The following is a 24,236-nucleotide window of genomic DNA, read 5'->3' as shown; positions in this document are numbered from 1 at the left end:
GGTGTGGCAACACTGCTGGCAGAATGGGTGGAGAAGGCCCTATTTGCTCTGGCTCAGGGCCCCACAAACCAGTCATCTGCCTGTGAGAACACTGACCAGGACAAGGCAGAATTTGCCACGATGCCCAAACACACATAAAAATAAGACACAACATAATAAAACAAACAACAATAAAATCTACAGGAACACACAATTCCAATTAGTCCTTGAAACTGTGACATGGCCTAAAATAGGGGGGAAAAAACTCTATCATTTGAAGACAGAGGAACCGAAGATGTTGGAAGCACTTTATTCTCTCGTGGTTCCTAGTATTTGTTCCAATAACCTCAGAAAAATAGGTTACTTGCCCGTAAATGTATTTCATGGGATCTGCTTACATAGACCCGCAGTATTAGGTACATATATACATGTGTGCACAACCAATTTGAGCCCTGTAGGAAGCATTGGCTATTGAGGCCATATGCACACTTGTACATAGTAACCAGTGTCCATGCCCACAAGCATATAAGGAGACGTTACCCTGCTTTGTTCCTCAGTAACTTCCATTAATTCATATTCCATAGGTTCCAAAGAACTAGGGAGGGAAGGTGAGCTCTACCAATCTCTGTGAGCAATAATTTCAAAGAATTCCATGTGTTCCTTATGCCCACTGTTAAGCCTAAACAGTTGAAGCAGTAATTGTAGCTCCCATGGCCAAAGTTTTCTAGAGGGTTTCATCCAATTTGGGGAGTATGCAAGTGTACCCAAGAGCATGGGTGTGCAGGCAATCTTCAAAGAAAAATAAGGAGACAATATAAAGACAAACAGAGAGAGAAAAATGGAAGGTATTTTATTCAGCTTAAACCCTCTTGCATCCCTATTGGCAGATTTAAAAAGCAAAATACTTAGAGTATACTGTGGGTAAATAAAATTGATCATACCATACAATCTGAGGAAGATGACATTAGTGTATGTATCATGGTGCCATATGAAGCATGGTCAGCTGTCTCTGTCATCATCATTTCTGTGTCTGACAGTGAAGTTTGTGTTTCTACAGGTTCCGAAGTAGAAGACAGCACCTTTATATAACTGGAATGGGATGAATCTTTTACAGTGGTGCTCTGTGATTCTCTAACCTCCACTTGCTCTGGTACTGTTTGATTGTAGTAAGGTTTGATTGTTCTTTGTGGTGGAACTCTGGGCCAATCTGACAGTGTTACATCTGTAACTTCAGATATAGAGACGGATTTTCCTGAAGCTGTGCTGATTTTACTGGGCAAGGAAGCAGTCTGCACAGAAGATGTAGATTTTGTCTTAGTAGTATTTTTTTCCACATGGGAAGTCTGACTACTTTCTGTGGTCTCTGCAATGGAGGCTGCATATTTAAGTTCTGAAACTGTTGAAGGTATAATCTTCTGCTCTGCGAATGCACTCATGGCACCAATTGTTTTCATGACTGTAGTTTTTAGCATTTCTTTAGTACTCAGTGAAACTGGTGAATGTGCAGATGTCAGTAAAGTCTTAGGTGAATGAGACATAGATGTTTGAGAGGTAGCAGGAATTGGGACTGAACTAGAGGCTGTGTGAAGCTCAGTATGAGTAATGGAAGATTCAGTGGTTGTTGCAGTAACACTAGGGGCAATGGTGGTGCCAGGAGTAACTAATAAACTTACTGAAGGACTAACTGATGTTTTCATAGTGACATAAGTGGGCACTATGGTTGTAGTATTCAAAACTGTGCTCCTGGTCAGTGCTGCAGATGGCACAGTGGACTCAGTGACTATTTCAGTGGGTACAAAAGCTCTTGTTTCATATTCTGTGGAAGGACTTGATGATATATTTGTTCCTAATGATACAGCAGATACACGAGAAATCTCAGAAGGTGAAGAAGTAGTAGTAAATATACCAGAATAGCTTTCCAAAGTGACTTTGGGAGTTTTAGAAGTTAATAAATGTAATATTGCAAATGAAGTTTTAGGCATGGCTGAAGAACTTATGTAAGTGTTTGTGCTTAAAGTTAATGTAGAAATACCCAAGGGAGAGGTTGCCAGTTCTGTATGTACGCTTCTTGAGGTTTCTTGTGTACTCATTGATACAGTAGGTGGTTGGGTACGAGTTAGACTTGTTGTCAAAGCAGATGTCCTATTCACTGCTGGAATCACCAAAGAGCTTGTTGTTTTGGATGTCATGGCAGAGGTTTGCAAAACAGATGGTCTTGATGTTGACAACAACATTGTAAGTAATGTGGATGGACTGGTGAAAGACAGTTCCCTAGGAATTAATGAGGTGTCTGTACTTCGTATCAATGAGGCAGTCTTGAATTCAGAATGTGGAGTGATGGGGTACTCTGTTATTTTTGAAGTGGTTCTTACCATTTGATGAGTAACTAATGTAGCATTTATGGGTAATACAGGTGTACTAAAAGGGAAGGCTGTAGAACTAATGGATCCAGTTGACATTTTAGAAATCGTCGATATTGGAACTGCATCAGTATGTAGTGCATATTTACTTTTTGTTGAGATTGTACTTGTTACAGAGACCTCAGAAATTTGAGGAGTAGCTAGAAGAGACTCTTCAGCTGTGGAAGGTTCTAAGAAAAGACTCTTTGAGATAACTGTGACTTCTTTTGTTGCTTTTGGTTTGGGAGATGTAACAGGTAGAGGCACTAATGTAGACATTGTATGTATTACAAGGGGACTCAAAGAAGACCACGTTGTTCTCATGGTTGTAGGGATTTGAGAAGCAACTGGAGATGAAACTTCAGTCATTATAGGTGTGACAGTAGAAACATTATCTGCACTTAATGGAACTATATGTTTGGAGGGAGTCACTGAAATGCCTATTGAAGATAAAAATGTAGGTTCTGAACTTCTAGTTAAAGAACTGGTTGTTCTTAAAAATGATGTTGTAGCTTGGGAGGTGGCTTGAGTTGTCACAGCATAGGAAGCTGTGATTAACTGAGGAGGACTAGTTTGAAAGCTAGTAAATCTAGAAGTAGACATGGGAGTTTGAAAAATAGTTGAAGTTGGGTGAACTATAGGTTGAACCATAGTAGACTTGGTTTTTTCAGTCATAGCAGATAGTGGTGAAGTAGATGCAGTTAATATTAATTGTGGGCTTGTAAGGAACATGGGACTTGAAAAAGATGTCCTTCTAGTTAATGATGGAGATGAAGGAAATACTGTGGATATTTTTGGTAGCTGTGAATGACTTGAAGAAGGTCTTCTGGTTCCCCAGATCCTTGTAGGTACTTCAGTAGTGATAAAGGCTGGTCCAGGGGATAACCTTGCTAATGCTATAGAAGAGGATGCAGTTCCTGTTTCATGTGAAAATGGTGTTATCAGTAAAGAAGTAGGCATTAGTAATGTAGAATGTCTAGGAACAGGACTTGGAGTTAGCAGAGTAAAAGCAGGTACTGATGGAACTGCCATAGTTGTAATGGGTGGGGTTATAAATGTTGTTGGACTTGCAATATGGGATGTTTTTAACGTGACTGCTGATGTCTGAAGAGTAGCTGGAAAATCTGTTGAAAATATGGGCTTGGGCAGTTCAGAGAGGCTTGTCGTGCTGTGGGTTACTTTGGAAGATTGCACTGTACTTGAAATGGGTAATGAATAAATTAAATAAGTTGTTGTATGAAGTGATGCCAATGAATGAAAGTCTGATGGAGCTTCTGTCGTAATGTTTGCTCCTCTTAAAGTTGTGTCCATCTTTGTGGTTATTTTGGTAGTTACACTTGTATGAGTTGGCTCAGCTTCCACAGTAACAAACAGAGGGGGCATTTGAGAAAATCTCTCTGTAGTAACAATTGTAGGAGAGATTAATGCAGTGGGTCTTGTTCTCTGAGTTTTTGTTCCAGCTGCCAGCTCTGTGGGTGTCACAGGTATGCCTGGAAAAAAAAACCATATGTTTCACTGTAATTCTGTACCAAAGAAAGAGTAAAACTGCAACATCTATCAGTCACTGAATATCAATCTAAATATAAACCAGCCTATTCTTAGAGAGTTTAAATTCCCTGAAAAGATAACCACAGTACACCTGAAAAGGCAGACTCTGCAGAGACTCTGCCTTAGTTGCAGCTCAGCATTAGTTGCCCACAACTCATGTTCATAAGGTTTTCTTCACAAACTCAAAAGCTAGGTTTTTTATTGGCTGTAAACTTTTATTCTGGAGCACAATTCTGTGGTAAGGAGTGAATTCTATAGCAAATTCTGCAAACACAGAACGGTAGAATATTTGGGACCCAGGGTTTAAAAATACAGCTTTCTTTTATATTTTTGGACACTCACACACTATGATAGATTACTTGTATTAGTAATTATTAGATACCACATAACTATTTTAAACATACAAAATGCAGAGACTTTATTTTAAAATGGAAGAAAAATAATTATACTGCTATATCATTGCATTATCCACAAATAAAGGAATGATGTGATAGCCACACACCAGCAGTTAAGCATCCAGGACACTGGGCTACTTGAATTTTTTTCCCAAAAAATGCAACCAAAGATGCAGTGATGTTGGCATCACCACAGAAGCAACAAGAGGTCATGGCAAAAACACAGGACCAAAGTATAATTGGGGCATAGCTGTGCTGGGACTTTAACAAGGACACGATGTTTCAATTTAATATGATGGAAGTCACAGAAGAATTGAATTTGTGTTCAATATGGTCAGATGTGGAGGCTTATTTTAGCAGCTGTATATTGGATGGACTGGTGTGGAGGGATGCACGTAACAGGGAGGCTAGAGAGAACGAGGTAACACTTTTGCAGGATGCATAGAAAAAACTTGTGCATCCACTGCCCATACAGTATGCATATCCCTCTTCTTTTCCCTTTCTCTATATATGGGCTTTATTTTCTATTGTTTTCAATCTGGTCGTGAGCACTAAATTAAATTATATCATAAAAAACTTTACCCGTAACTGCGGAAAGTACTTACAGTCTTCTGGATAAACACATTTTAGTGTCACCTCATCAAGGATCATATTTTTAGGACAATATGGTAAGCATCCTTCAACCCTTTAATAAACCCCCAAAAAAATCATGTTAGAAAAAAATGGCAAATCTACAATATCTCAGTTCAGTTTAACAGTTAAGGTTTAACAAATCAGTTTTTTTAACATTCCTTTTTTTTTTGCCACTGCCACACAAAGAATCCTGAAACGCCTCCTCAGAATAGCTTACACACACATTCACTCACTCTTCCTGATGCAGCCTGTAGGGGATTGACAAGGAGTCATTCCACATTAATGCTGATGGGCTATTATTGACACAAGATGACAATTCAACCTTGTTTAATTCCAATGAAATGAACTTTTGATTGGGTACAATTAGTATATAATGTAATAAATCATTAAAAATGATAGGGTATCCATTCAATTATTAGTAATAGTAACATTAATTAGTATTATTTTGGAGATATATAGTTTATTTGGACTTACGGTGGAAGAAATTTACATGCTATTCCTTCAGGATCACTACATGTTTTAAAACAGGGGCTAGCACAAGGTTCGTATCTCCATTCACACATCCTCCTATAAGGCACTGATGCTTGGAGTTCTGAGAAAGAAGGAAAGCATGGCATTTACAGACTGATCATTTTTTCTGTTATGAATACTTCAGTGATAGCTAGTTGATAATAAAAATGAAATACAGACTCCCAAAATTTTCCAAAGGAATTATAGTGTTTTTATACGTGAGTATGTAAACCAAGGAGCCCTAGAAAGTTCAAAAATATTGGCGTATCAAAGATACCATCAGCTTTCAGTTCATCACCAAATATTCTAATAAATCTATTTTCAAAGGAAAAAGCACATATTCTCAAATGTGCTGTTGATTCCGAGGGCAATATTACTTAATTTTCCAACAAACAGAAAAAATATGTTTAACTTATTAAACAATACACAAACTTTTGTCTGCTTGTGATAACATGTCAAATTCATTTCCAAATTAAAAATAATTATCAATCTGTGTGAATTATGCTCTCAAGGCAATATTCATGATCTTAAAAAAGAGGAAATCAATAACAGTTGGACATGGTGGAGGGGACCAAAAACTAATAGGAGAAATCAATATAAATATTAGCTAGTATTGATGAAGATGAACCTCATGTTTACCCCTCATAAGACAATTAGAACAAAACTGTATAGTATCTGTTGATATCATGTACAACTTACCTTCAATGCTAAAGCTACTTGTACGTTTGAATTCTTCTGAATTATCATACTTTGACACTTTAACACCAGAAGCTGTCAATATAATGAAAAAGCCTTTCTTGTTGTGAAGTTCAAATGCACTATAATCTGGAATCCAGAGGCCCTGGTGGTGGAAGAATGTGGCTCGTCTACGAAATGATGAACTTGCTGCCCACTGTTCCAAAGTAACAGTTTCATTGTCATGAACATATAGGAAATAGTTTGGTCTTTCAGCAGACTCCAGGGAAACAAGAGACAGAGCTGTGACAGACAAAAAACAAAGCAGTCAGGAGTAGGTTATCACATCAGGAAACTAAATGTGAGACTACGGACTACACATTGGCTATTGGAGTAGTTTATGTCAATATTACTGCTCTTCCCAAAAATTCTTCCGTTTTTCTGTAGAAAATAGCAATGCTGACCCATAATTCAGTTTGGATTCAGTTCATATACAAATCTGAAAATTCAGCTATATATTGAGCTGACCGAAAAAAATCATTTTAGGAAAACCAAAACATTATTTTTCTGCCCCCAGGAGCAAAACTCTTCTAGCCAGCTGTCAGAAAGGCAGAATCTGGTCACTCTGTCTTCCTCCACCTATCTATCAACTCTGGGAGCCTGAAACATGCTGCCCATTCTTGGAGCTAGGGGAGAGGCAGGAAGGAAGCCAGTCCCCATGCTCTGCTGTGTTTTGATACAAGTTTAATCAAATCTGTGCTAGATTCAGATAAACATTGTACTTTACCCAGCTGGCATTTCTTAGTTTTCCTGGAAAAAATCCCACCAGTTCTAGTTACGTAAACATAATTTGTCCACACTCCCTTTCACTGAAAAAAATCAGGGAGTACATTTTGTGAGAACAAAGTCTTCTCTCCTGAAATTTCAGGCACTTCTATGTCCAGTCACAGCCAGATGTGCCATCAGGAAAGCTGCATTTAATAACTTCTTGTTCTAGTCCTGGACAGACCAGAGGTGAAGAAATCACTTCTCTGAACATTTAGAAACTCAGGAAAGGCTTGGTTCAGATTTGATTATGGGTAAAAATATGCAACTTCCTTCATTCATCCAAATATTACCTCATTCCTAGCAGTAACTTTTAATATGCCCATATAGTACGTGATTTAATTCAGCTTTCAGTCATCTCAATATTTTACCTGTGCTATTTTATATCTGCTGGGTAATTTAAAACTCTTCTAGTCATGTGTACCTTGCCACATTTCTAAAATATATTCTTGCAAAATGTATCATTAGAGCCTAAATTATAGTTTCCAAGAATGTATTTTAAATGCACTATATTTCTTCTTTAAATTATAAGGACAGATCAGTATTGAAACTGGCTACTCCAGTTTCATTTGTTCCATGCCATAAAGAGCAAACTGAAAAAAAATCATTGTAGCTTACTTTGGACAAATAATAAACTTAGAAATAAGTAATAGAGCAACTGATACATATAGCTGTAAAACTTGTCTTTGTCATTAGTGTAATATTGAGTATACTTACATAAGTCTTTATCTTTAAAAAGACCAGGAGTTATCATAAAACTAAAACCCACATTTCCATATGTACTGATTCTAGACAAAGGAAATAGCTTTCTGCTGGTAATGTTAGCTCCTATAATGGTATCATTCTGTCCATAACTTGCCAAAATATATGGTCCTTCTCCGAGGCCTGATGAAACAAACAAAATCATATGAAAAACTATTGATTTACTTATATTAAAAAAAAAAAGCAAAACCTCAGTTACTTCCACCAATGATTGTTGGCATATAGTGTCATGATTATTTCCCCACACTTGGAAATACTTAGGGTATGTCTACACAGCAGCGTTATTTCGGAATATGTCTGGTATCTTGAAATAATGTTTTCCGCATCTTAACAGCATGCCTATTATTTTGAAATGCAATCGAAATAATTGGCTTGCTATTCCAATGTACCGGAAAACCTCAATCCATGAGGATTAATGGACTTGTTGGAATAGCAGTCTATTTCGAAATTTGGCACTGTGTATACAGCGCCAAATTTTGAAATAGACTATCTCGAAATAAGCTTAAAATAAGCTACACAATTTGCATAGCTCAAATTGCAGAGCTTATTTTGAGCTAGTACCACTGTTTAGATGCACCCTTAGAGTAGGGCCACATGCCTCAATGTAATCTCAGGCCAAGACAACACCTACGGGTATGTCTATATTGCAGCTGGGAGTGTGCTTCCCAGTTCAAGTCAATAGATATCAGCTAGCACCCTAAAAATAGCAGTGCAGTTGGGTGTCGCACAAGTGGTGGCTTGAGCTAACTAACCATGTATGTACCCATGGACCAGATGGTTTTATACTTAGACAGCTAGTCCATGCAATGTACTACCCCCAACACTACCACTAGTTTTAGCAGAGCTAGTGTGTGGCTGTCTACTCGATGTTGGAAGTATGTTCCCAGCTGCAGTGTAGACATACATTTCTGTCATTTTAAGCAGCCATTCTTAAAAATACCAAGACTATGATATTTTCATAGAAAATATCTGTTATCCTGTTAATATGAAGTAAACTCATAAACCCCAATCTTGCATTTTACAATGCATGAACAGTGCCCTGTTGATGTTAACATGGCTCTGCATATGGGTGCAACAGTCCACCTACGCATTGCAAATTTCAGGATCAGAGCCATTCAATTTTTAAATCAGAAGGGAACAATATTATGAACCATCATGACTCCAAGTCACGGAATTATCACCCTGTAGAAACACCAGCAATAAAATAAGGACATAAACCAAATTAAGATAGTACAAGCAGGGGATTTAGAAGAACTTCCCAATGAATCAGGGTAACCTCTGTCTGGATGCACCCATTTACAAACACTTAAATAATGACGATAAAACTACTAAGCCCTGGTTACATTGGAGAGTTATTTCGAAATAACTCCCCTTCAATCGAAATAATAAGTAAAGCATCCACACTATGTTATTTTGAAATAACAGGCTGGTTATTTCAAAATCTGTACTCCTGCTTTCCTTGGGGAATAACACTAATTTCAAAATGATTATTTTGAAATAGCGTTAGTGTGGACTTTCCGGTGTTGCTAATTTGAAATAATTGGCCTCCAGAGGCCTCTCACAGCTGCAGTTCTGACAGCTCTGTCCACACCTGGCATCTCCACTGCTCCCCTTCTCCTGCAGAGCTTAAAACTGCAGGCAGCAGGAGAAGTGCTTGTCCCACATGGCAAGCTGTGAAAGCCCGGTGCAACATAGCAGCATCTGAGGGAGCCATGACTAATCCCAATGCTCCCTCAGAGCCTCCGATGGCTGCCAGCACTCCTGCTGCTCCCTTGGCTGTCTCTGGCCAGGGATGGAGGAGAGCCCCAGCCTGGATTGGTGTGGAGATCCTGAACCTCATCGGGGTCTGGGGAGAAGACCACCAACCGCCAGGATCTCTGCACCAAGAAGAGAAGTGCGGAAGTCTAAGGCCAGATCACCACCAGTCCGGGTGAGAAAAGCCACAACTGGACCCTGGACCTGGTCCAGATGAAGATCAAGGAGCTCTGGCAGGTGTGCCACAAGGCCAGGAAACAGAGCAAACGCTCTGCGATGGCACTGCACACCTACCACTACTTTGAGCATCTGGATACCATCCTGGGAGGGAGGCTAGTCACCTCCCCCCACATCTCCCATCCTGGGAGTCTGGCCAGGACACGCCCAGTGTCAATCTCCAGAAGGGTGGGGTTGTGGACTAGCAGGTGGAGGAGGCCAGTCAGGCAAGCAACCTCACCCTGGACCCATTCCCCCGCTCTCAGGTTATCTCCCAACCTTCGGACAAACTTGGGTAAGGCACTTCAGGTGAATTCTATAACTTTCCCTATATACACATGAGCAGGGCTCGACAAATACGCTTATCTATGCCCAGGGTGAGTAGATTTCAGCCGATCGCCCTGTTCACTGGCGGCCCGCGCATGTGCAGTGCGGGTCTCGCGCAGGCGCGGTGTGGGGCTGGCGAGTGGTTTTCACCGCAATCTTCAAGCCCTGCACATGAGGACAGGTGATGGGCTGTGAGGGACTGCACATTCCTCACTCAGCTTATTCAGTCCGGGGGCCACACAACAGCCTGTGCACATGAGTGCACATGGAACAACAGTCTAGAGCATTCAGCTCCATCACGCTCTCAGAAAGAAACCCCTCAGTCCTTCTCACAAGTTTCCTGGCCTTACTCTGGCCTCTGTGGTGGGACACCTTCCCATGACAAGCCACCACTAAGGAGTCTGGGGTCATGGAACCACACAGCACTGCCGCCCACAGCACAGGGTCATGTGGGTGTCCTGTTGCCTGAGGGCAGAGGCGAGCCACTTGCAGAACTTGAGGCAGGTGGTCTTCCACCTGCAGAAGTTCAGTGGCTACTTTTGGTTGTCCCATAGCTGCAGGATGATGTGAGCCCACCAATCTGAACGGATCTCCCACATTTAGATGCAGTGTTCTATTGTGTCCAGGGGATTAAGGGACATGTGCTGCAGCAGGAGCACCAGGACCTGGGTGATCAGGGCCTGCAGTCCGGGCTGATGATTGTCCTGCTGGTGGAACATAGGCAGTCTGAATGAACTGCATCATGAGGCGCAGCATGAGGCCTATGAGCCTTGCACTGTTTTGCAGCAGTTCTGGTTCCATGGTGTGAGTGCCGTGGCATCCGCAAGGGCAACCAGAACACATTGCATCCCATTTGAGATAGTGGAGGAGTGGCATATGAGATGTGGCCGTAAAGAGGAGCCCCTGAAAGCACACATCATAGCTTGCCTGACCAAACACCCACAGGAAGTCTCTGCCTTCCTGGTGCCCTCCCCTGACTGCTTCCGGGGGCTCTAAGTCCAAGGCAGGCTCCAATCAGTGTGGACGCACTATTTCAAAATAATTCTAATTTCGACTACACACTATTTAAATATTGTTAAATTGGGAGTTAGTATGTCAAATTTAGTTATTTTGAAATAATTTCTTAGTGTAGGCATGTCCTAAGAGTGAGAACCATTCATAAAGCTTATAACAAGCTCATATCTCCAGTTTTGCTACAATTTACACTAATTTACTACCATCTTTTTAGGTGGTATTTTAATACAGTAACATTAGAGATGCAATATATATTCATACTATTCATTATATAAGCAACTGAATTATAATTTTACTGCCTACACAGACAGCTCACTGCATTGAACATTAAAATAGTAATAAGCATATACAGCTGGTCCCCGAGTTATGAACGGTCAATTTATGACCATTTGCATTTACGACCAAACCTCCCATTAAGCGGTCATAAAGGCGGTCCCCGAGTTACGAATGTGACCCGTGCTTATGAACAACACAGTCGCAATGTAACTCAATGGGATCCAACTTACAAACATTTCAAGTTACGGCCAAGTGTTTTGTCCGTAACCCGTTCGTAACTTGGGGACTGGCTGTATAACAACTTCAAACCACACAGGTTCCACACAAATATGTCAGTAGTTTGAATCTCTTAATAATATGCTTGTCTGTATATGTCAAAAAAGCTTTAATGACTTTCATATGGGAGAAGTCCCATAAAATAGTTGGGCCATTTAGAGAGAAAATATTGTGAGATACCATCCATAATGGAGTAAGATGGAGAGGATGGAAAGATTTTTAAGTTTATTTATAAATCAAGTTTATTTATAAATATAGTGTGAGCCTTTGGTGTTCTTTAAACTCCTTTTTGGCTTTTCTTATTATATTTTTACACTTAATTTGACAGAGTTTATGTTCCTTTTCTATTTTCCTCACTAGGATTTAACTTCCACTTTTTGAAGAATGCCTTTTTATCTGTCACTGCTTCTTCTACTTGGTTGTTAAGCTATGGAGGCACTTTATTTTGGTTCTCTTTCAGTGTTTTTTAATTTGGGGTATACATTTAAGGTGGGCCTCTATTCTGTTGTCTGAAAAGTTTCCATGCAGCTTTCAGGGATTTTACTTTTGTCACTGTAGCTTTTAATTTTTTTTTTAACTAACCGCCTCATTTTTGTGTAGTCCCTTTCTGAAATTAAATGCCACAGTGTTAGACTGATGTGGTGTTTTTCACACTATAGGGAAAAACACCTTCATAATATTAGCCTGGAAGGGCAAATATGGCAAAGGACTTGCAATATTTATGGCTATCATGCAAAAGCGACGAGGAGTCCTGTGGCACCTTATCTGACGAAGTGGGTCTTTGCCCACGAAAGCTTATGCTCCTACACTTCAGTTAGTCTATAAGATGCCACAGGACTCCTCGTCGCTTTTGCAGATTCAGACTAACACGGCTACACCTCTGATATATGGCTATCATGTTTCACTGCTGCCTTCTGATGGTTGAGAATATCTCATATATTCAAGAGTTTGTAACTATGGAATCCAACTGCTGGGGCAGGAGGCCCAGAAAAGAGACAACCTATAGCAGCACAGCCAACAAAGATTTTTCTTTGCTTAAATGGTGGAGGGCTGTGTTTTTACAGCAGGATGTCTCATATTACATCCCAGATGACAGACACAAGTGGTTTAGCTAATCACTGTATCCATGTAACCATTGTCTTAGTACCCTTGGAAGTCCCACAGGTGTCAGTTTCCTAACTATCTGAGCTGCTGGTGCACAGTCCAAGTATTGAGAAATCATTAACTTCCACAAACCAGAGAAATATCAAGCCATAAAAAAAATAGCCTCATGTTACATATATAAAATATATATGAGAGAGAGAGACTGTAGAGGTCATGGCTTTGTAAGTAAGGCTTGTGTGTTTTTCTCTGGCATAAGACACAGAGACCTGTGTGATACTCATGGGCGATGGGTGAATGCCCAGCTGGGGAAGGCAAACCCGAGCCCTGCCCCTTTCACCTGAGGCCCCGCCCCTTCTGCAGGCTCTTCTTCCCTGTGGAGCCAAGCCCGGCCCTACCCCAAGTTACTGTTCCCAGCCCCCTGAATATCCTGTGACCCCTTAGTCCCACCGTTCCAGCAAGTTGTATGGCTCCAGCCCTCCTGACTGGCTGGAAAGACAGGCTGTCACACTGCAGCCCCAGCCCTCCCGGGCGGTGGGAATGTGGGCAGTTTTGGGAAAGCAATGCCTTCTCTTGCCTACATTACTCACCACCCATGGCTATACTACAGAAACCAAGGTTTGAAAAACATGTTTAAATCTTGTTTGAAAACAATCATGCCCAAGCCTAAGTTCTAGCCCTTACCATAACCACAGCTAAATCTTGCACATACTAATTGAGGGTAACCATATTTAAACTTTTTAAAAAAAATACAGTTCCTTCTGGCATATAGAGCAGTGATAGGCAACCGAGGCTAGTGAGTGGGCATCATGGGTGGCCCTCCTTTACAGCAGTGGGCTGCAAGATTGTTGTAACCAAGATGGGATAAGGTAATTTTACTAACTGTGCTGGTGTACCTAGAATTTGCAAATTGAACCATAGCAGCACTTTGATTGAATACAGAGGGAGTGCACAGCTCTTACAGTCAATGTTGTATGCACTCAGTACACACCTCACTTCACAGGCTCTTGCTTTATATGCATGTCACTTTAGTAATACAGGTAGGAAAAAAACTATGTGGATGGAAACCAGTGGAATCTGGCAACCCTGTCAAGGCCAAAAGTAAACCAAATGTCTTATTGGGTACATATAGAACCTCAATGGCCACATGGGGGCCACCAATGGCAGGTTGCCCACCACTTATATAAAGGGTCAAAGCCATAAGAAATTGTGGCTTATAATAATAAACATGCTTATGAAGCTATTTAGAGACATGAGGAAGCATCCAACAGAGAAATATTTTTCTTTAAATAAATACTACCTACCTTGGTTGTAGTATTCACAATTATAGGCTGAAAGAGAACAAAATAGACATAACACCATTAAACAGCATCAACAAAATCCTTGTGTGTCAACAACCCTAAAACACCATAAATCAAGGTTACGGCATTGTAATTCACTTTGATCAAAGTAAGTTTTGTTTTCCTTAGTGTGTTTCAATTAAAGGCTCTATTTCTCTAGGATTTCATTAACAGACGTACATCTGTGTTCTTAGAAGGGCCAGAGCTGCTGTTTTAAAGCACCAACTATATTCTGCTGAATCTTCAGCTCAAGAACTCTTTTTTCATGGTGAAGTTATAAGTAAAAATATGACAAATCTGCTGGCAAACTCACAGAGAGTTTAACAGTAGTGCACTTTAATGTGCTATTTTAAGGACAAAGGTATACTTTAGAACACTCATACTGGTGTCAGATCAAAGATCCATCTAGCCTGACATCCTGTCTTCTGGCGGTGCCCCAGAGGCAACGAACACAACAGATAATCATCAAGTGATCTATCCCCTGTCACGCATTTTCAGGTTCTGGCAAACAGAAGCTAAGGATGCCATCTCTGCCCATTCTGGCCAATAGCCATTGATGGACCTATACAAAACATTGTGATCATAATCAGCTTCCTTATAGGGGCTGTAAATCCAGTTCTAAAAGACTAGAATTGACAGCATGGAAAATGTAGAGTAGAAACACACATATCTCCTGTCCCACTTCAGATCATTTGCATTATCAGTGAGAACTTAAAATTAATCTTTTCTTATTCCTTATGTGTCAATAGAAATCAATCATTGAAAGGTCAGCTAATCCAGGTTTCTTTATTGCGTACTTACGACAGACAGAGGGAGATCTCCAGTGAATAACTGCACCCTGCTGGCAGCATTTGTAAGCATAAGCTGCAATGCTTGTACACAAACACTCACAGTCCCCACCAAGATTACAGTTACATGTGTCTGTATGGCAATTTTTGACAAATGAAGTCACATCAATCTGAAAAGTGAAGGGGGGGAAAGCAATTGAACATTCTGGGTCTCAGCTTGCCATCACTTTGAACCAAAACTCCCACAAGTTTCTAAAGGAAATCTGTGTCTAGAAACAATAAGTAGTCCTGTGGCTCCTTAGAGACTAACTATATATATATATAGAGAGAGAGAGAGAGAGAGTAAGTAAAACCCACTTCATCAGATGACTTAGAGTGGAAATTTACACTCCAACTCATCTGATGAAGTGAGTTTTACCCACGAAAATGCATGATACTATATATTTTTGTGTTCTGAAAGTTACAAACTAACACATCTACCCCTGTTTAGAGAGACAGCAGAATTCAACCCTGTCATAGAAATCTAAATATTTTCTAATGCTTGGGTAAATTACTTTATCTTTTAGCATAGGTATAACTACATTTGGCCACACAGACTGACACTGACTAGCATCCCCCACTGCCTGTGCACAAACACACAATAACCCCATTGTCTTCATAGGGAGGTCTGCCATTGCACATGGTGTGATTCCCCACAGTAGCAGTACTGAACAGCTGCAAGTCCCCAACACTGTGTTGAAGTCTTGATGAAAAATAACGAATAATTTTCAAGCTGCCTTAAATAATTTTGCCTGTCTAGAAAACCAACTGTGCAGATCATAAAGCTCATGCAGCATGCCTGCCTACACTCTTGCTATTTCGTGATTATGACCCTTTGCAGTGGTTACAAAATGTAGCCAGTTTGTGATTTTCTGTTTTTATAAGGCAAATATTGCCACCTAGTGTCATATCTGTAGTTTTACATTAACATTATCAAGACCAAGGCTATGATAAAAACGTGAGAGGAAGAGCCTGCAGACTGATTTTTAAGTTGATTTACTTTACTTCAAAAAAAACTGTAGTGTGCTGGCAAGACACAGAATGTCTAAAAAAGGAAATGCATTTCTGAAGCTGCTGTCCTTTTAACAAAAGTAAAATATTTCTGTTTTTTCCAGATTTTCTCTCATTTGTGTTATATCTCCCCATATTTGTATTTGCCCTCCCTTCTATTTGCTTCCCCATGCTTTTCATAACTCTAAAAATTAAAAAGAATGAAATTATCTTATTATTTCTACATCTTGGAGGCAGCCTTAAGTCATAAAAAATCTTACTGCTATTCTAAAACAGTGGAGAGATTTTAGTTTACTAATTGTAAATCAATCCGAGACATAGTTTAGTTGCACAAAAATTGTATCACAATCAATAACTTAAAATGAATGGCTGCTTTGACAAAAACCATGAAGGTCAAATTTTCAAATACTGAGATCTAAGCGGTATATACACTTGAAATGCACTTACGTCTACAAAATGTGTGGCACAACAAAGGTATGTGTACATGAGCAAATACGTAATTGGATAAGCAAGTTCATGTTTTGCACATGAGATGAATTCTTATGAACATAATTTTGCCAATGCAATTCAAGTGCCATTTTTGGAAAATTATCCCAAATACTGGTAAAACAGAGACAAGTGAGTACACAGCAAAAAACAGAATACTTAAGTTTTTATCTGTTTTTAGAGAAAAAATGATCTTCTGAGGACTCCATTCCTACTTTTATTTTATGTTTGGAGAATACTCGTCACAGGCCCATGCTCAAAAAATTCCTATAATATTGGCTAATATGAGCATGAGTAAATCTACTTACTCCACGGTCTAACTCTGTACAACCCTGTAATTCTCCATCAGGCAAATTCCTGAGCAAACTGGTAGTCCTTACAATATGCCCTGAAAAATCAAGGAATTCAGTTTCTGGTAGGACATCTGGAGATACCTTTCATTATTCCAGTCTAGCAGTCATAAAGGAACAACTATGGTAAGCACCAATGCCTACACTGCAACTGAGGAGTGGAACTGAAGCATATGTATCTAGGCACTGCTAGGGGGTACTGCAGAGACAACGCTTTGGCTTGAAGTGGTTTCCAGCATTTACAGGTTTTACAGTTTGGTTAAACAGCTCTCAGCTCCCCACACTATCCAAATTGTTCACGCACTCTCGCAAGTGTAGATATATTCAAGTTAGCTTTTAATCTACAATTTTCTTCCACTATTTGATCTGAGGAAGTGGGTCTGGCCCATGAAAGCTCATCACCTAATAAACCATCTTGTTAGTCTTTAAAGTGCTACATAGTCCTGTTTTTTGTTTAATCTACCTAGTCTCACTAAACACCCTTATTAATGGAATGAGAGACTTCTCTTGTCACATTTGCTTCAAACTATCTGAATCATCTCCATCGTCTCTGGATTGAGCCTTAGACAAATTGCTGTAATCCAAGCCCCTATTAGTCAGATACAAAAGAAGTCAAGACATTGCACCATACATTAGTTGCCAGTCAACTACGCTATCATAGCTTTCACATCTAAATCATCTCTCTCTTGCCTAGCATCCTCAAATACAGATTGATCAGGACAAATGACAGAAGACAGCCACCTGAGATAAAGCTATACATGTATCTCCAACTTCTCGTATCACATACATTTAACATTTGTGTTTATCAAATTTTTAGAATCCCTTGGTTCGATGCATGTGAATAGTCAAATTTAGTTAACTGCATAGGGTGATCTACACTGCACTGTTATTTCTAGATAACTAGCATTATTTAGAAATAACAGTGTGAATGTCTACACAGCCATATAATTTCGAAATAACGGACAGCTTATTCCGAAATCTGTAAACCTCATTCTATGAAAATAACACCTATTCGGAAATCGCTATTTCGAAATAAGGCCTGTGTAGATGGTCCACTGCTTCTATTTCGAAATAGTCCCTCACCAGGGCCATTCTAAGTTATTCCTCCCCAATGCCTCCAGGGGCTTTAAATCGAGATAGCATGTCTACATTAGGGAGCCTGCCTCAGACTAATTTTGAGGCTTCCCTGCAGTGTAGACTTGCTATTTCAAAATAAGCTATTTTGGAATAACTATTCTGGAATAGCTTATTTCAAAATAAACGTGCAGTGAAGACATACCCATAGATTGCACGTATCAAATGTAGCTACACTAATGCAGTAGAAACTTGATTTTAAGAGATAGTTATCCAAATCTTTACATTACTTGAAAGAGGGTAATGTTCATAACATCTAATAATACTGAAAATTCGACCACCTGTCCTATACCTTTATGGATAGACTTTATGATCCAGACTTTGACTCCAATCTTGCAAAGAGCTCTGTACAAGCACAGGACTTCACCCACACAGAGATCCTCGCAGCACTGGGGTCTGAGTCATTGTCTTCCAAGTTTTCAGATTGAGTCATGTTGTACCAAGGAATAAATTACTGACTCTTGAATATTTTGCTACCAGACATTCAGAATCAATACATTCATCTTTGAATAATTAATACAGTTTTAACTTACCACATTTCGACAAGGGGCAAAAACATCACTGTATAGAATTGAGCATTCCCTTTTGGCATAGGGGAACTTGCTCTGATGTACTTCACATGGCTTTATGGTTTCATTTGGGCTTTTACACTTAAAAAAAACACAAAATGTGTTTAAACCATATATAAGAACTATGCTTTTTTCTTGTTGTTGTTTATAAGAGACTTACTTTTGGCATATATCAAAACTCTCATTTCCAGGGAACAGAGAAAAATGTTAACCAGCAAATATTTTACGGTATGTTTGGCTCCTTCTTTCCTGTTTTTTATCATTAAAAATATTTGCATGAAAAAGAAACTTTGCTTTTTATTTTTAAGAACTCATATGTTCCTGCTTCTTGTGCAGAACATGAAGACAATTTTTTTGTATGTGTGACACAGTGTAATTGTTTCCAGAGTAACCAATTGCAATATCACAAACAGAACATCATGGGCCAAATCCATCCCTGGTGTTTTGCCATTGACTTTAAATGGCATCACACGAGGGATGATTTAGCCCTATATGTTCAAGTGAAGCAGCAGCAGTAGGAACGGATTAACTCATAAAAAACAAAGAGTCAAAGATCATCATGATAACTCAAATAGAACTGAGACACCAAACTCCCTTTTTAAATATCCTCCTTCAAAATGAAAAACAAATGGGCAGGAAAGTTTAACAAAAGGACACTCAATTTGCTGAATGCAAGTTCATCCAAAATGTGTACACGTGGTAAAAGGGAAAAATCTGGGGAGAAGCAGTGGTGACAGACATCTAGTGCTGATCATAGACAGGAAATTGGACATGACTTTGTAACAGTGTACAAAGCTCTAAAAAAAAAGCCAGAGCAAGCTGGGTTGTGTAAGTAAAGGCAGCATGTCATGGAGCCGAAAACTAGGTTTTCTTTTCTGTTGTTCTGATGCAACTGCACAGAGATCATCTAATGCTACCACATTCCCAAAAAGATATGGATGAAATGGAAGGATAACGAGGAGAGTGGTCTTCTTGTGAGGAAAGGTTAAAGAGAGTAAAATATATACAGAATGGCTAATCAGGGACATATCAATCTACAAGTGTTAGGTGCATTAACACAAAGGAAGGAGCTACATTATTTAGATAACACTTAAAATAGTAACTGAAGAAAAATAAGAAAGTAAAAAATAGGGGAGATATATTAAACTGTGAAATAATGGTGGAAGTTCCATCACTTGAGAATTTTAAAACTAGCTTGAACAAAATACTAGAAAATTACTATCCGGAACAATTCAGCTTTAGCAGGGAGATAACCATTTAATAAGGTTTTCTATTTCTAACTTTACCAGGCAAGGCCAGTTATGTACTAAATTTCAGACAACCAAATAAACTTGCAGAGAACCAATGTCTCTTACAACCAACCATCACTCGATCTCACCTTCTCTGCTAGATCAATCTTTGTTTGTAAAGTGTTTTTTAAAATCACTGCATGAACCTGAATCTGATTTCACAGGCCATTCTGGGCACAACATCCAGAGAGTCAACGTGGCTAGCCCAACAATGTGGAAATCATCTGTCCAGCTATCATTTGCATGCAGGCAAGTTCTAGGATTTACTTATGAGAGAACTGAGAGTCAGAACATGCTTGCCTTCATCAGAGGCCTCTTACATGGGAGACTAAATAACAAGGGTTTTTTTAAAGTTAGAGACTGTCCAAAATACCAGATTCAATGCATCCCAAATTTGGGTAAGTTTAGATCTACAGGTGAATTTTATAGATTCTAGTTTTTCTATATATTAATATTATAATTATTGCTATAACATGCACCAGGTTTCAGTTGTAAAACAATTATTTTGTTTCTTAAATAAGCCCCACCAATTTTTTTTTTCACTGAAACTCATCTACTACTTACTAAGATACAGGGGTGGACACTACTATACATGAAGTTTATAGACAGCAATTCTTCCAGAAGTATCCAAATGTCCCTCCCATGCATTGACTAGACTGTCAATTTGGAAAATGTCAGCATTCTAAGTGTTTACAACTTGATCTTATATAATTAACTTTTTATGCAGTTTATTTCTGAGTTGATGAACATGTTACGTACCTGTCCTATTGCCCAGCTCTCTCCAAAGAACTGAGCATTTCTCACTTCCATGTTGTTTGATGTAGTCAGATCATTTGAAGTGTATTTGTCAAAATTTCCACACAAACCTGCTAATTTACCCTAAAGCATAAATTGGAATGTTTTAAACATCTTTTGATTGTCAGCCAAACAGTAATTACAAGTCAGTGCTGAAACATATGTTGTTTTATTTTTTAAATAGTTTTAAGGGAGAAGAAATTAAATTAATGTTGCATTAATAAGAAGTTTACACAATAATTGCAATCCTGATCGACACTTTGATGATATTTGCCACTATATTTAGACAAATGAACTAAGGGTTTTGAAAGCATAAAATTATATATTCATTTTTGTTTCTATTTTTTGCTTCCCAGAACATATCTTTACTTTCTGGCTGAGAAAAAAGGACTTGGGGAATGTGAAGGGCTCTGAGCTGAGCCTGGGGCAGGGAGTTGGGTTCAGGAGGGGGGTCAGGCTCTGTAAGAGATCTTGGATCCAGGGGGTTGGAGATGCAGGAGGGAGTTCATGACTGGGGCAGGTGTTCAGAGCTCGGTCCAGCTGGACACTGCTTACCTCAGGTGGCTCCTGGTTGGTGGTGCAGTGGGGCTAAGGCAGGCTCACCCCTGCCCTGGCCCTGTACCACTCTCAAAAGCAGCCAGCAACTTCCTTCTATCCCAAGCCCTGTTGTGCTTTCCCCCTCCCCCACCCTCCGTTCTGTGGAGATAGAATACAGGGTGAAAGAGGGAGCACCCTGACATCAACACCCTCTCCTCTCGCTTCCCTAATCTGTGCCACAAGCAGGAGGCTCCCGGGCAGGAGAGAGGGAAGCTCCAAGGCAAAGGGCAGGAGGTGCACAGCAGTGGGGGCAGGGGAAGCTGCCATGCTGCAATGGATAGCCTCATGGCCAAACCTATCAAGATCACCTGTCAGAGGCTCCAAGATCTACTGGTAGATCTCGATCCACTGGTTGGTGACCACTGATTTAGATTGTGGCTAGATCTGGTTTGTCCAAATGTGCAAAAGTCACACCTCTGGCAGCAATTTAAACATACCCTGAGAGAACAGCTTGGTAGACAACAAAGTGTCTTCACCTATTTCTTGTCTAGATGCTTTTACTTGACCTGCAATACACCAGCTGAGTTTCTGAACAGAACGTATTGGGCTGCAGTTTGCTAACTTGTGTCAAGGTTTTAGATTGCTGATAAATGTGCACTAAGAACGTGTGATTACATCGTGGGCTGAGCCCAGAGGCGGATGTAGGGCAAGGCGAACGGGGCAGCTGCCCGGGCCCCACGCTTCAATAGGCCCCACGTACGCACCCCGCGCACGCTACTTCTGGTCGGCTGCTGCCGATACGCATGCGCGAAATGCTACTTTTGGTCGGCTGCTGCCGAGGCACATGCGAGAAACGCTACTTCTGGTTGGCTGCTGCCAAGGCGCATGTGCAAAATTGTGTCTCCCCAGGCACCGCAGTGCAGCCCTGGGCCCCGCAAAATTATCATCCGCCCCTGGTTGAGCCATGAAGTTCATATCTGAGGGATGGGGAGAAATCCAAGTTCAAGGAGTTCATATGCAATATTCTGCTTTGGATCTATCTTTGTTTTGTGATTGAAACCAGATTTCAAAAGTGCCCAAAGATGAAATGCTAACACACTGAATTCCAAGAGGTGCCCCCCACCCAATGGTCCTACCTCACACTGTATTTCCTTCTGTAATATAAAATACATAGTAAACAATCTCAAGTTTACAATTTGGTTCACCTTCCATCGAGGTCCAACTTTGACATGTATTGTTGTCTTCTTGTCCCACAGGATAGTAATTTCCTGCTCTGGAAAGTGTACCACCGTATAATATCCAGCCTTCCAAAGCTGATATGTTGCTTTGTTTTCCTGTCTCCTGGATGTTCTCTGTCAGAAATGGATATTTGTGAAAGATTTACAACAGCAATTTTATAATGCATACAAGCAAGATGTGCCACTAATAGCTAGTCCAAGGCAAATTCTAAATTATAGCATAACACTAGCATGTTATCAAGCAACTAGGGAGCATTGCCTCAACTGTTTTGCTTTAAGGATTTTTATTTTATTTGTAGTTATTTTAGCTCTTTCTGTTACAGAAGTGCAGGAGAAACTCTCTAAGGGCACGTCTACACTAGCCCCCTAGATCGATTTAGGGAGGCTGAAGGCTACCAAAATTGCAAATCAAGCCCAGGATTTAAATATCCCGCGCTTGATTTGCATGTTCCCAGCCGGTCGCCATTTTAGAAATTGACTAGCCCAAAGTCACTTCCCGTGTCTACATGCGGCAGTGAAACGGGATTTCGATTTAAAGCCCTAACTCGAATTAGCTGGTAAACCTCATTGCAGGAGGAATATCAGCTAATTTGAGTTAGGGCTTTAAATCGGAATCCCGTTTCACTGCCGCGTGTAGACGCGGGCAGTGACTTTGGGCTAGTCAATTTCTAAAAATGGCGACCAGCCGGGAACATGCAAATCAAGCGCGGGATATTTAAATCTCGGACTTGATTTGCAATTTCGGTTGCCCTCATTAGCCTCCCTAGATCGATCTAGGGGGCTAGTGTAGATGTACCCTAAGCCAGGACTCTTTGGTTTAGCTGTTGTAGGACCAGAGAGTCCCAGCAGAGAGCCAGCAACAGGGAGCCCTTCAGGGCTAGCAGGGCAGTGGGCTGCCCGCAGCGAGCCACTGGCAAGGCCACTCAGCGTGCAGCAGTGGAGCTGCCCAGCAGGGCTGGAAGACTTGGTGCATGGCTGCCTGGTCAGGCTGAGAGCTGCAGCAATGTCAGCTGCCCAGTGCAGCCAGGAGCTGTGGCAGCAGCAGCTGCCCAACAGGGTTGATGGGGCAGCAGGGCTGGCAGCAGGTGGGGAGCAGGCCAGGAGGCTGGCAAGCCAGGCCATGGCTGGGGAAGCAAGTGGCTGGGAGGCCAGAAATGAGCTCCCCTGGTCCAGCAAAATCCCTAATTCGAGATCAATCAGGTCCCGAGGATGCTTGTAATTCAAAACTCCTTGGCTCTGCTGGAACATCATTCATCTCTATGGGACCAATACAGCTGTACAGGGGTGGGGGGAGCAAAAGAGGGGTTGAGAAAGCAGTGGAAAAACAGGAATTTTCATGGGGACCCAAACTACATGAAGGGGCTTGGATGTTTTTGGTACTTTTTATTGAATAGGACTCAATTTAATAAATTAGATTTGTATGTTTTAGATATGTACCATATATGGTCATTCAAATAAGAAACCAGAGTAACTAACCTGTTTGTCAGAAGGTTCACTAAAATAAATCTCAGTGTCTCCAACAGAGATCAAAACGCTCTTTGAGCAAACAATGTCATTGTCAAAGCACTTCTTGTTCTGAGCAATTACAGATATATTTGTGTTGTCTGTACTCTGCAATATGAAAGAAAAAAATCATTACATTTACAAATACAATTACACTTCACCTCAACAGATAAATTCCAGTTTCACTGTCACAAGGTCACACTTAATTTGTAATTAACCCTTTTAAACTGAAAGTTATGTAAAGAGGTATCAATCAAAGAGATGTTAAATCCAGCATTGTTCCTTCTTTTTATTCAAAGTTTAGAGTTAAACACAAAGAACTATTAAATCATCTTTCAGTCATTTTATATTTTGAGGAGTTTATTCACAATTTGGTCATTAGCTTAGCCTAAAATTCAACTTTTAAAATAAGTAAAAGTTTGGCCTAAGTTTAAAAAATTGATTACACAAACAAAAAGTAATATTT

General features: G+C 40.2%; 1 protein-coding gene across 1 annotated transcript in view; it reads right to left on the bottom strand.

Annotated features, from left to right (window-relative positions):
- OTOGL (otogelin like) overlaps nucleotides 1–24,236 on the bottom strand; it is a 156,761-nt gene that overhangs the window by 58,409 nt on the left and 74,116 nt on the right. Inside the window, exons 26-36 of the mRNA XM_075932401.2 lie at nucleotides 23,744–23,878; nucleotides 22,235–22,381; nucleotides 20,457–20,576; nucleotides 18,373–18,489; nucleotides 14,833–14,989; nucleotides 13,996–14,022; nucleotides 7,682–7,849; nucleotides 6,164–6,442; nucleotides 5,429–5,546; nucleotides 4,927–5,006; nucleotides 921–3,868 (exon numbers count right to left, since the gene is read on the bottom strand). Coding sequence (XP_075788516.2) covers nucleotides 921–3,868; nucleotides 4,927–5,006; nucleotides 5,429–5,546; nucleotides 6,164–6,442; nucleotides 7,682–7,849; nucleotides 13,996–14,022; nucleotides 14,833–14,989; nucleotides 18,373–18,489; nucleotides 20,457–20,576; nucleotides 22,235–22,381; nucleotides 23,744–23,878 — 4,296 coding nt within the window. The remainder of the gene's footprint in view (nucleotides 1–920; nucleotides 3,869–4,926; nucleotides 5,007–5,428; nucleotides 5,547–6,163; nucleotides 6,443–7,681; nucleotides 7,850–13,995; nucleotides 14,023–14,832; nucleotides 14,990–18,372; nucleotides 18,490–20,456; nucleotides 20,577–22,234; nucleotides 22,382–23,743; nucleotides 23,879–24,236) is intronic.

Source organism: Pelodiscus sinensis, chromosome 1, assembly GCF_052426305.1.
Source record: "Pelodiscus sinensis isolate ZL-2025 chromosome 1, ASM5242630v1, whole genome shotgun sequence".
NCBI classification, from domain to species: Eukaryota; Metazoa; Chordata; order Testudines; family Trionychidae; genus Pelodiscus; species Pelodiscus sinensis.
This window is presented reverse-complemented; position numbering and strand designations above follow the sequence as displayed.